Source organism: Limulus polyphemus, unplaced genomic scaffold (assembly GCF_000517525.1).
Source record: "Limulus polyphemus unplaced genomic scaffold, Limulus_polyphemus-2.1.2 Scaffold1343, whole genome shotgun sequence".
Taxonomy (NCBI): Eukaryota; Metazoa; Arthropoda; class Merostomata; order Xiphosura; family Limulidae; genus Limulus; species Limulus polyphemus.
The window spans coordinates 71,918-84,465 of NW_013666953.1; the positions used below are offsets into that span (position 1 = coordinate 71,918).

Below are 12,548 nucleotides of genomic sequence, written 5' to 3' on the forward strand. Positions count from 1 at the left end.
TTGAAAGGTATAATAATATTATAATGTAAAATTTAGTTTTGAGTCACGGAACGTTTTTCGCTCTTCACACCCAAATGAAAATTTTTTCGTATTGTAGCATTTTCAAACTGCCCCACATTCAGAATCACTGTCTTAAACTCTTAGTCTTAATTTAACTTAAAGTTAACTTGCACTTATTATTATATTAATTTCAGACATAAAAACATGATAAAATGTGTAGAGTTTGTGTTTGTTAATAAAGTAACTGATGTGTTGTAAATGAATTTAGAGAGAAGCTGTCATATGTCAACAGTTTATTTTGGGACACATGTTAGATTTACCATCACTTCAGATATCTCAATTTATAAATAACCCATGTTTGGATTCATTGCTTTGTACATGTCTTATGTGTAAGGAATTATTTGTGCATTAATTGTATCTACATTGTTTAAGTAATTTGCACCAATGTATTTCATTTTTATAACATTGTGTACTATATAAGTAGAATTAATTAACAGAACAGTTTAATGTTTCACTTTGCTTATTAGGGTTAACTTAAATCAATGAGACACAACTTATGTTTAACTCTTGGTGAATAAGCTGTGAAAGATAAGTTTATTAAAACTGGAGTTCGTCAGAAATACACAGTTGCTGTCCATTTCATCTTTTTTTGGTCATCATGAAATACTCAGCAAAAATCATCTATAAAAGAAGACAGTGTTGTTTTTAATAACATCATGTGGTAATTCAAGTCAGGAACAGCTCAACATATTCCATGTTTTCAAATTTATTTAACATTAATGACAAAAAAGAAGGTTCTTGCTTTTCGTTTTAGTAACCCCAGTTCTTTAAAATAGTACAAACTTAGTTCAAAGTGACACTTGTAGAGAAAAGCTTAGAGGAATACTCTACAAATGTTTCATTTTGTTGAAATTAGGGCTGAAATTAGATATTGTAACGTAAAGGCAATTATACAAAATATAGATGCTGAAAAACTTGCTCTAGCCAGATCTTGAATTTCGAATGATGCTCTACCAAATGAGTTACAAGTAATTGTACCAGGACTTTGTCAAGTAGACAATTTTACCCTCACTTACACAGTGCATCTAAACTATCTGTTCCATTTATACATAATTTTAAAAAGAAACCAGGATTTCTTAGATATTATGAAACTTGACTAAGCATTTGTACAAGGGTTTTCAGAAGAACATCAACTTATATTGTTTAATTTTGCATTATTGTTTTAACCTAAGTGTACCAGTACTAAAGTTTTTTAGATATAAATATGATGTTCACAATAACAGGATTTTTTCTTTTGTGCCATGATTCTGAAGAGCAGTTGATGGTATTTGTAAACACCTGTTGCAAGTTCTAAAAGAGTTTTCGTAAACGTTACTTGAAAACTATTGTACGTCCCACCTTTTGTTTCATTATAAGGTTATGGAATGATGAATGAAAAAAACATGTCTTCAGGCAGTGGGCCAACAGAGCCTTCTCCTGGTCAGTCACAGCTTAACAGTCAAGTGAAAAGCTCAGGAGGTGAATCAAATAGACAAAATAATCTTCAGCGTATTGCCCAAAAGAAGGCACAGGTGAAAAGCTGGCCTAGAAACAAGAAACTGGAAAAACTTGCAATCTATTCTTCATGCAAAGTGAGTGAATATTTATATGAAGAGATTTTTAACGAAGTAAAGATACATTTTGAAATTACTTTTTTTGAGTTATCATATGTTTAAAATATAAAATTTTAATTGATGTAATGAATACTCTTTTCAGAAATGACACTATGAATCTTAATTAAGCAGCACTTTCAACTATAATAGAATGTGAAATGTCATAAAACACAATGAGCAATGTGACAAAGACAGCTTCTAGAGTTAACCTCTTTACCATTTAATAAGCCAAAACATCATTCCAAACTAAATGTATCCCTTTACATTCATATCCATGTATTTATGTGTTTAAACAAAGTGACTGAAGGTCATTTAGCCTATCAATTCCTCATCCATAACATAACAGAAAATAATCATTTCAAGATTAATACAATCCTCTTTATCCACAGTATACCTTTCAACAAAATGTTAAAATGTTTCAAATCCACAGCACAGACTACATCATCGAGCCAAAAAATAAATTGATTTGAAGAAAAGTCAGCATTAATATTTAATTACATATATTCAGCCTTTTCATTCCAGCAGTATGACCATCCATAGGCAGACTGTTAAAATTTCTAACAATTTCAAAGACTTCCATCAAGTATTCTCTAACTTCTCTACAGTAGAAAAACAAGTTGAAAACACGCATGCAAACAATAGCTAAGAACATATCCAGTTGATAAAAAATATATATAAAAATCAGTTTGCAAATAGGAAATATGAAAATAGATAAAATATTTGTATAAAATAGAGAATGCAGCCAATTTTTTGTCTAATGGTCTTAATTGAAACCTAAGAGAGAGAGAAGAATTCTAGGGTAGTACATAGAGAGACACTACTATCAATATTAAATCTTTAATGAACAGTCAACGTCATGTGTGGTGGTGAACCATTAAAGGACTGAAATATACTTAAGTACATAAACACCAGGGGAGGAAGAGTTTTATTCTCAGTAAGCCAGTAATAAACTGGATGTTGGTAAGTGGCTAAAGTATGAGTGATATAATGTTGATCAAAGAAGGCAAGTATTGTAAAGCAGGTGATTGATACAAAAGCAATTCATTAAGAATGAGTAAAATATGTAATTGTATGTGAATATTGGAAATCAGATTATAATTGTTGATAATATTATCTGGTGGTACATGATTACATCAAATAAATGATGTGATTTTTCTGATCTTCCTCAGATTTATGAGTAGCAGTATGGTGTCAATTGCTCAGAGTACTGTAAACATCAACAATACTATAAAGAAATCAGATTTCAATCTGAGTTGTATCATTTGATCTTGTTTTGGGTCACACATTCATTCACAAATTCAAACAACTAAAGATTTAAAAACAAAACTTAAATTTCATCTATTTACATCCCATGATAACTCATCAGTAATTCTAAGGGCTTATAACACTAAAATGTCAGGTTTAGATACCTGCAGTGGGCAGAGCCCATTTTGTAGCTTTGTGCTTAATAAGAAAAATTACTTATTTACATTAGATGAACATTAAAACAACATAACAGTTTGTTCTCTTCAAAAGTACTCTGCCGTACTTTCAAGACTGGCTGTTGAGCAAACTTACTCTAGCAAATGTCACTAACATACACTGTAGTGTAAAGAGGTTTCACACATTTTTTTCAGTTTTGTGGTAAGTATGATTTGTTCTAATGAAAATACATAACATTGACAAATGCCCCAGTTTTCATACAATCTTCAATAAGTATATTGTGAATATTGAATTTATAGATTAACATAATATCTATGGATTATGCATAGCTTTCTTTATCCTTAACTTACATAATCTAATATAAACCTAAGCATTTCAAAGTTATCATTTTATTCAGCCCTTAACATAAGTTATGCTGTATCAATTGTTTTCATGATGTGGTCATTAATTCAGTATTAATTGCACAACTGAGATGATCAATACAGAAAATAAATAACTTTCTTCATCCTTAATAAATAAATAAATATATATATATATACTCCAACACAAACCTAAGCATTTAACCTTTTACATTTATCTTATTCAACTCCATGAAAACTTATGCTAGGCCATATGTTTACCATGGTGTGGTTGTTGACTATTTAGAACACATAATTAACACTGTCACTAAAGGTTGCATGTAACTTTCTGACCATACTTACTCCAATGCAAGTCCAAGTATTTATCACACCACAGAGCTTTAAAACTACATATGTTATCAGTAACTATTCTCAAATTATCCTTCCAATTTTAAGAACTGGTAATTTTTTATTTGTTCCTTTTAAGCCCTCCTTTTGCATCTGGTCATTAGGCAGGCTTTCTTTAGCAAGGTCACCCTCAAATGCTGTGGTTGATTGATATGGGTAAATATAGACCAGATACACTAGTAGTCATGTATTCACATAGGCTGCACTATTGTTCTTTGGACATCTACCTGGAACTTGCTACGTATTAAAGACATAAGTAATTCATAGTGATTTACAGCTTTAAATATAAAAAAATTGTATATTTATATTATATATATGTAAAGTATTAATTAAATTTCTTAAATAGTAATAACTACATTGGCCAAATGTGATAGGCACCCCCCCCCCTATTATGTAGCTTTGTGTTTGACATCAAACAATCATAATGGCAATATATTTTGTTTACTTGGATAGCTGGTATAATTAAAAATAGTATAACTAATTGCTATTAATTGATTATTTTTGTGACAATCAATTTAATCATCATTACAGTTAATTCATTACTTGATACTAATTGATTTAATCATTATTCATAGGTAATCAGTTAATTAATTAAATTGCTCAGCTCTAAAATGCAGTTATTATTCTAGAATGTTTGGCAGCTTTTCTGTTAGTAATTATTACATAAATAGCACACAATATTGTCATAAAAACCATTACATAAGCTTGTTATCTACAGAGGAATAATTCTTGTTAAAGAGCATCATGACACACTAACATTGTCCATCTCTTTCTGACACTGGGGTATCTCAGAATTTTAGTATTATCAGTAAATGTTGGTATGTTACTGGTGAAACAAAAGTCTCCAAATCCTTGATATTGATAATTGTTTCTAAATAAATTCCTGAAGGACTGTTAGTCACATTATCCAATTCTGTAAAACTCCTTTTACCATCACCCTTTGCTTTATGCTACAGAACCAATTGTTTATATACTACTTTACTTTTCTTTAATAATTCAACTTTATAATTACAAGTAGCCTCTTCTAATGCATGCATAAGGAAGCAAGTCGTGGTTACTTGGCTCTAAACTGTGACATTGGTTCTGGTAGAATTAATAAACTCTGATTAGGTTTGTTGTCATAGCAGTCTATTTTGATTTTGATGTCATAGCAACCTGAACATGTTCATGTAATAACCTCATTCCAACATCCTGATGTCAATACGTTCTCTTCATTTATAAACCTTGTAAACCTGGTTTTTAGTTGTAGGTAATAAAGACAGACCAAGGTTCTATTGAAACATGTAAAAGTCTACAACTAAATATTGTATTGTGTAGTTTAAACATTGTTTTTTATTTTACAATAATAGCCCTTGCAATTCACATTATTAAAGTTTTTTTTTTTTAAAGTTACAGTGTACCAGCTTACTACTAACCACAGTGTCTTTGCTCACAAAACTAGATTCCTTATTTTAAAAAAGCATTAAATATTTTGATTAGAAAATGTTTTTTATTTTGGTGTTTATCAAATGCTAATTTTCTTCTTTATTTTCTAAGTGATCTCTGAGAAATTCCTACAATAGGTAATAGGTCAGTAACATTACAGGTTCTCACTAGGCCCTTTCTTTTCAAAGTCAAGAACCACATTGGCAGTCTTCTAATCATTAGGAGTTTTTTTTTAGTGCCAAGTGATTTTTGAAAAATAACATTTAAAGTCTATCAACTCCTTGTGAAGCTTCAAGATCTTTGATTAAATTCTATTAAAAACATTAATTTCTCATATGGTGTTTTATTCGATAAAGCTAAAACTTATAGACCATTATTCATGTGCTTACAAGAAGTTGATCAGGTTGGAAATCAGTTCATTTCCATCTGTTAAGAAACTAGTAAAAAAATGTTAGGAACTTCAGCAACATTCCCATCCTCCTTACTTTCCTCTATACTAAAATTTTTGTCAATTTCTGGAAGGACCAAGTATAAAAAGTTGCTTTCTTTTTGGCTTTTCATGAAGCTTACAAAACTTTTATTAATTTGGCCAAATATTTTTAAAAGAAGCCTATTCCATCTTAAATATTGCATTCCAACCATAAACCCATTTTTAAATGGATGAATAGAAAAATTACTTCACTAATAAATTAAAATTATTAATTGTACACAAATTTTTAATTAATTGGAAAATGTTTTTTTTATTCAACAAGAATAAGATGTATGGACCATTCTTTATTTGATCTCAAGAAATCTATCATATTGGGAACCTCTACATCTGTTGAGAAACTTGTAAAATGGTTGGACATTCTGTTCCCTTCATACTAAGTTTTCCATCAAAATTTCTGAAAGGACCAATTATAATAAATTATTTTACCAACATTTTAACCTTGCCAATTCAAATTTTATATTTGAATAAAGATAACTTCATGGACTAAAGCAATAGTTTTCTTCTGTTTCTTTATTTCCATAAACCCCATAATTCTTAACTTTACCAATGAATTTCAATTTTGTGTAAGTTTAGCAATTTTAATTTATTAATAAAATAATTTTCCTGTTTGTCTATTTAGGAATAGTTTTCTAGCTGGAATGCAACATTTTAGATGGAATACACTTTTTAAAGAAGTTTGACCAAAGTAATAAGTTTTACAACCTTCACAAACTTTTTCTCATAAACTTAAGAAGGCTACTTATGTTGTCTCCAGTTTCAGAAAGCATTTTATAGGGTAGGTTATATATTAAGTATAAGCATGCAGGTTTTTTTACAATGTCACACAACTATGTAATTTTCAAAAATCAAACGTTTGCAACACTTTGACAAAAGATAAATAAAACAGTTATGTTTTTTTGGGGGGGGGATATAATTTTAATCTAAGTGTATATCAATAAATTATACAAAATATAGTGTACTTTAAGAACAAATTTCAGTAATATCTTAGGTTACTAACACTTTTATCTCAAGAAAACTAGGTGAGAAGTTATGTGCATGTACATTGTGCCATAGAAAGGCTAACTAAAAAGTTATGTGCTTATATTTATTCTGCTGTGTTTTTTAAGATAAATTTTACAATTGTGTTTGTCTTGAACAAATTTTATTCTACATCTGGTATCATCTTAGCATCAAAGGTTAGAGAAAACTGAAGAAAATATGCTTACAAAATGCATGTTGAAACAATAATTTATGAAAGTTTTTCAACTTGGTAAAAAATTTTTTCTACAGGCAGAAGATGGATGCAAGTGTAATGGATGGAAAAACCCCAACCCTCCACCAAATCCACCAAGGCTGGATGTTTCCCAACCACTTGCTAGTTTGAATGATCCTTGCAGAAGCTGTGGTCATGTTTTAGGTATTATATGTATTATGTTTTACTGTCAGAAAATTTCCTAATAGCTTTAGATCCTGATTATCAAATCACTAAATTTTTGAAACAAATACTTATCTCCATACACAGACAGCTGTTTTCTTTTTCAAGTTGCAGATATCTGCCTGAGAGACTTGCATGCCTTGTGAAAACTCCCACCTAAATTCACGTGTGTTTACATGAATTTGTATTACTACATGATGATGTATCATACAGCAAAACCCTCCATCAATAAGAGTGTGACATAATTTATTGTGCAAATTCTCCTTCTACATTCACATGCAAGAGTCCTCATTCTTTTCCTCTGCACAAAGCACATTTGTGTTTGCTGAAACTTGCCAAATAACTTTGTTCTCAACTTACTTTAATCGTGTTTAAACATAATCATTATGAATTCACAATTCAAACTGAAATCTTCTTCAACTCATGTGGGTGAAAAATATAACTAATACTGATCAAATTGCCATCAATTCTGGAAGTCTTTTATCTGAAGAAAATGTAACAGTCATTGTCCAATGTGTGGTGGGGTCTATGATGGCACTGGACCTTCTACTTTTGTCCCTACCACATAGTTCCCTTCCTTTGCTTTTGATACTGATGCTGAGGAGGACAATTTTGAGCATTAAAATATAAAATTTGATATTGCAAATTAACAAAAACATTTTAAATACAGTAAGTCTTGCATTGGTGCAGATAATGAAAGTAGCATCTGTTTCATGAAAAATTGCTTTAGATCAAAGTTCTGTGAATACTTAACTTCTTGCTAATTGACAAAGCGAAGAGGGTTCTATGGACTTATTACCCTAAGCAGTTGCATGGTGCAGGGAACAAAATTATGAAAAGAACTTCATAAGTATTTATTGAGTGACTTTTTAGAAAATTAATAATATTTATTATCAAGTCAGTTGATTTTAGCTTTTGTTGTCATATAAGAAACATAAATGGCTTTTTCTTCTGCATGTGATTGAAATAAATATTGGACACGTGTAGCTGGTGTTTTAGTTTAAGTTGAATAAAGTTCTACTCAAAATGTTTTAAAAATAAATATAATTAAGAAAATATTTAGCTGATAGTTTTTCAAATATAAGTTTAATATTCTTTCAAAAATACTGTATGTACATGTAGAAAACAGCTGATGACTCTTCCATAGAACAATAAAAGTATTAAAAACAAACAGACTTTTAAATAAATCAATTAATTAATACTGAACTTCAATTCTTTGTCCCATTACCACAATTGAAGACCTTAGTGGTATTATGAACATAGGCAGTATTATTTGGAAAGCCTAGTTTGTTAGATTTGAAAGGCTAAAGCTAATTATCAGTATTAAAAAGTTTAAAAAGCATTTAATGTAACATCAGCAAGATCACATATGGAGAAACAGCTTTTCAATAGTTTAAATCATTGTTTTTAAACCATCAACATTCAGACATTTTTTCTTCTGTTTTTCCAATTTAATTTTGCAATAAAAAAAATTGTGCATTATTTTTATGGTAGTTTTACTTGAATGGACATTTTTATTTTTATTCCTAATATTGTCAGTTACAGATCGTGAAACTGTCAAATACATAATGGATATTATTATTATTCCCATTCCTAATATTGTCAGTTGCAGGCCATGAAACTGTCAAATACACAATGGATGTTATTATTTCCATTCCTAATATTGTCAGTCACAAATCATGAAACTGTCAGATACATCCAGTTAGTTGTACAAGATTTTGAAAGCTATATTATAACTTGCCAGTTCAGTTACATGTATACATATTCAGAAATTATAAAAAGTTATCAAAAAACTCAACCGTTGTGCAGCATTCAAAATACACTAATATTCATTGTTTAATATTTCTCTGATTTTATAAAGATTTTCTCTTGTGCTTTCGCTCTGACGCACTGTTTAGAAAAATGGATATTAATACTCTAGTCAGATGAGAAGTAAATTTCTTCTAAGAAAGACACCAATAAAGTGAAGTTAAAAGATGTTTAGATTTTCTTTGAATATGGCCTGGCATGGCCAGGTGGTTTGGGAGCCCGACTCACAGTCTGCAGGTTGATGGTTTAAATCCCTGTCCAACCAAACATACACACCCTTTCAACTATGGGAGTATTATAATTTGATGGTTAATCCCACTATTCCTTGGTCATAGATTAGCCCAAGAGTTGGCAGTGGGTGGTGATGACTAGCTGCTTTCCTCTACACTGCTAAATTAGGGATAGCTAGAGCAGATAGACATCGTGTAGCTTTGCACAAATTAAAAAAAAAATGATCTTTGAATATTTATTAAAAGTGGAAAGAAATCAGCTGTACTGTATTTGGAAGAACAAATTATATTGTTTTGTGACTGCTGCCGCTATCCTAAATGTTAAATAGATATGTTTATGAACAATGAATGTGTATTTTGAAAACTTAAGTTTAAAAATTGTGTATAGAATAATAAAATGTGAAATTTCTTAAAATATCTTTTCCTTGAAATATATAATTTAGTTTTATATATTTTTATGGTTTAATTTTGTTTATAAAAAGCTTGTGTAGAAAAATAATACAACAAATTAAAGTTTTAGATTAATAATACTTAATGTAATATATAATATATAATAATATAAATTCGATGTGATTTTTTTAGAGTATGCTTGAATAGGAAGAATATTAAAACAAACTAACAAATACCTATTATATTGTAGGAGCTCATGTATCTCACCTTGGTCAGACAGCTGAGGAAGAACTGAATAGATTACTAGGAATTGTTGTTGATGTGGAAAACTTGTTCATGTGTGTTCACAAGGAAGAAGATGCTGACACTAAACAGGTTTATTTTTACTTGTTTAAGGTGGGTTTGTTAGAAAGATATTTTTTTAGTTTTAAAGTTAATCTCTTGTGTTCCTTGTGTGAATATATATATATATATATAACCCCTGTGGTACATTTCAAAAAAGACCCAAAACTTGACTGCTTTCAGATAGTTGACTATCCTTCTTCAGTAGAATAAAGAGTGATAATTAGTGAGTACAATGTAATATATAAATACAGGATGTTGATGTCACATAAGCCAGACATTCCAGTTGAGTGGACTCTGGAGACTAGCCAATCATAATTGGAGACGGTTTAGTTTGTACAAAAGAAATGTGTCCATTACATGAAAGATTGATAATAGTTAAAAGTTTAAACAGATGTTAAAACAATTTTCAAAGGATAGAAAAATGTACAGTTTCAGACACCTCTGCTTGTGACATTTCAACAAAAACAGTGAATGTATAAAAGTAATACTATGAAATACAGATTGGAAGAATTTATTTTTCTATAGAGTGGAGAGTCTATTACACATTGTACGTTTATGTATTAAATGTAAACTGCTTTGGAATAATCAGACATTTTACTTTTAAGGCTAAAATATAACTATTTTAATGTTGAACAGAACATTGGCTTATGTTTTACAGCTTCTGAGAAAAAGCATTCTACAAATGACTAAACCTTCTGTGGAAGGCCCACTAGGAAATCCTCCATTTGAAAAGCCAAATATTGCAAAGGTAAGTAAGAAAATAAATAAGAATTATGTCAAACTATTCCATATTTGGCTAAGGACAAAGTAAAATAATATTTTTTGAGTCTTATGTTATTTCATAATAGCTAGTTTGCAGATGAGCTCAGTAAAGGTTTGCCTATTTAAATACCTGAAGCTTAAAGTTACTTGTTTGAAAAACTGAATTTTATGAACATAAGCAAAACAAGATATGTGATCATTATCAGCTTTAGAATTTTATGTATAAGCTAATTATATTCAACACGCATATAAATCTGGCTTTATAATTGCTAGTTCATGGTATACAGTATACTTTCTTCAGAGAACTTTATATTAAGACTTATTTTTTTAAATATTTATCAAGCACACACACACATGCACATATATATAAACTGAAGGAGAACTCAGAGTGGCCTGGGAGGGGGGTCATTCTTATCTATATGACATAACTCTCCTACCAAAGGGGGCTAAAATGGGCTCAGAAGATCACCCAGGCATGAAGAGGGTCTAGGTGTATGTTTTCAAGGCCACTAAGCCTGGATTCTGCACTATAATTTGTGTTCCTGACCTCCCTATTAATCCTGGGGTCCCATGTTTTAAACTGTGTTCATACCCACATTCACAAGCTATTGGGTTTGAAAATGGCACATTTGCTCAGGTTCCACTGGGACATGTTTCAAAGAGATTTATTTTTGGGTACAGACCCCTCTCTTGGATAGTAAATAAGTAATTGGAGATAATGGAGAAGCTTGATTAGTATACTAGTGTATCTGTGAATCATGAGGGGGCTTTGAAACCTTCAGTGGAGCACAGGTATCTTATGTTACAGTTAAAATGTATCCAATCCTACTTTATTTCTTTGTAGTAAGCTTTGACAAAGGATGTCATAGTAGGTCCTTTAGGCACAGACTTGAGCTATATTCTTAGTTTCTTCCATATCTGCTTTCTTGTTTATACAAGGAAATGATATTGGGGGTTAATCATAAACACTATAATATCCCGACTTTTTGTTTGGGTTTGTTTCATTGAACATCTAGATAATCTTTTAAATAATAAGGGTTGCACAAACTAATATGTTGTTTTTAAAACTGAAATCCTGTTAACTCTCTCGCTACAAATTTGGTTGACTAGGTCCAACTTGGAACTACTTTGTAACCATAAAACTCTACACACTATAATTCTGAATATACTAAGTGTAGCTTGATGAAACTTGGCAAGCTCTTAGTGAACATTACAAGTATGTTTTTTTAATAAATTATTTTTACTAAACATTTGTCTGTGGATTTACAAAGTCTACTGAGTTAGTCTGAGTGAAAGTTATTTTCATGCTAAGAATAAAAATACTTATTTTCAACTTACAGTTTTTCATATTTCATTTGAATAACCTCTAGAACCTCCTGAGTGAATATCAAGAGATCTTTTTATGGTAAAACTTTATACTTTATTTCTTATTTTTTCCACTCTAACTGTAGTGAAATCCTCAATGTATTAGGTCGTCAAGAAATTAATGTCGCTGTTTTTTAGATGAAAAAACCCGAACAACTTGTATATCAAAACAATACATTTATTAAATGAAATAGTCTCCATTCTTATCAATGATGATTTTCCATCTTACAATCAGGGTGCTAATGCCCTGATTAAAGAAATCACTTGACTTTGAAGCAAAAAACATGTCAATGTCCTCTTTAAGACCTTCCACATTTGTATACATTTTCCCTTTAAGATGGTGTTGTAGCGAACAAAAAAGATGGTAATCTGATGGTGCCATATCTGGAGAATATGGTATATGTGGGAGAACTTCCCAACCCAACTCCAGAATCTTGTGTTGCGTCAAATGTGCCACATGTGGACGTGCATTGTCGTGGAGAAGAGGAACACCTTTTC

General features: G+C 30.4%; 1 protein-coding gene across 1 annotated transcript in view; it reads left to right on the plus strand.

The window, feature by feature from the left end:
* Positions 1–12,548, plus strand: part of LOC111086705 (histone acetyltransferase KAT2B-like) — a 16,540-nt gene that overhangs the window by 1,874 nt on the left and 2,118 nt on the right. The window contains exons 2-5 of the mRNA XM_022390622.1: positions 1,417–1,631; positions 7,005–7,131; positions 9,829–9,974; positions 10,582–10,671. Of these exons, the coding sequence (XP_022246330.1) occupies positions 1,425–1,631; positions 7,005–7,131; positions 9,829–9,974; positions 10,582–10,671 (570 nt within the window). The 5' untranslated portion in view covers positions 1,417–1,424. The remainder of the gene's footprint in view (positions 1–1,416; positions 1,632–7,004; positions 7,132–9,828; positions 9,975–10,581; positions 10,672–12,548) is intronic.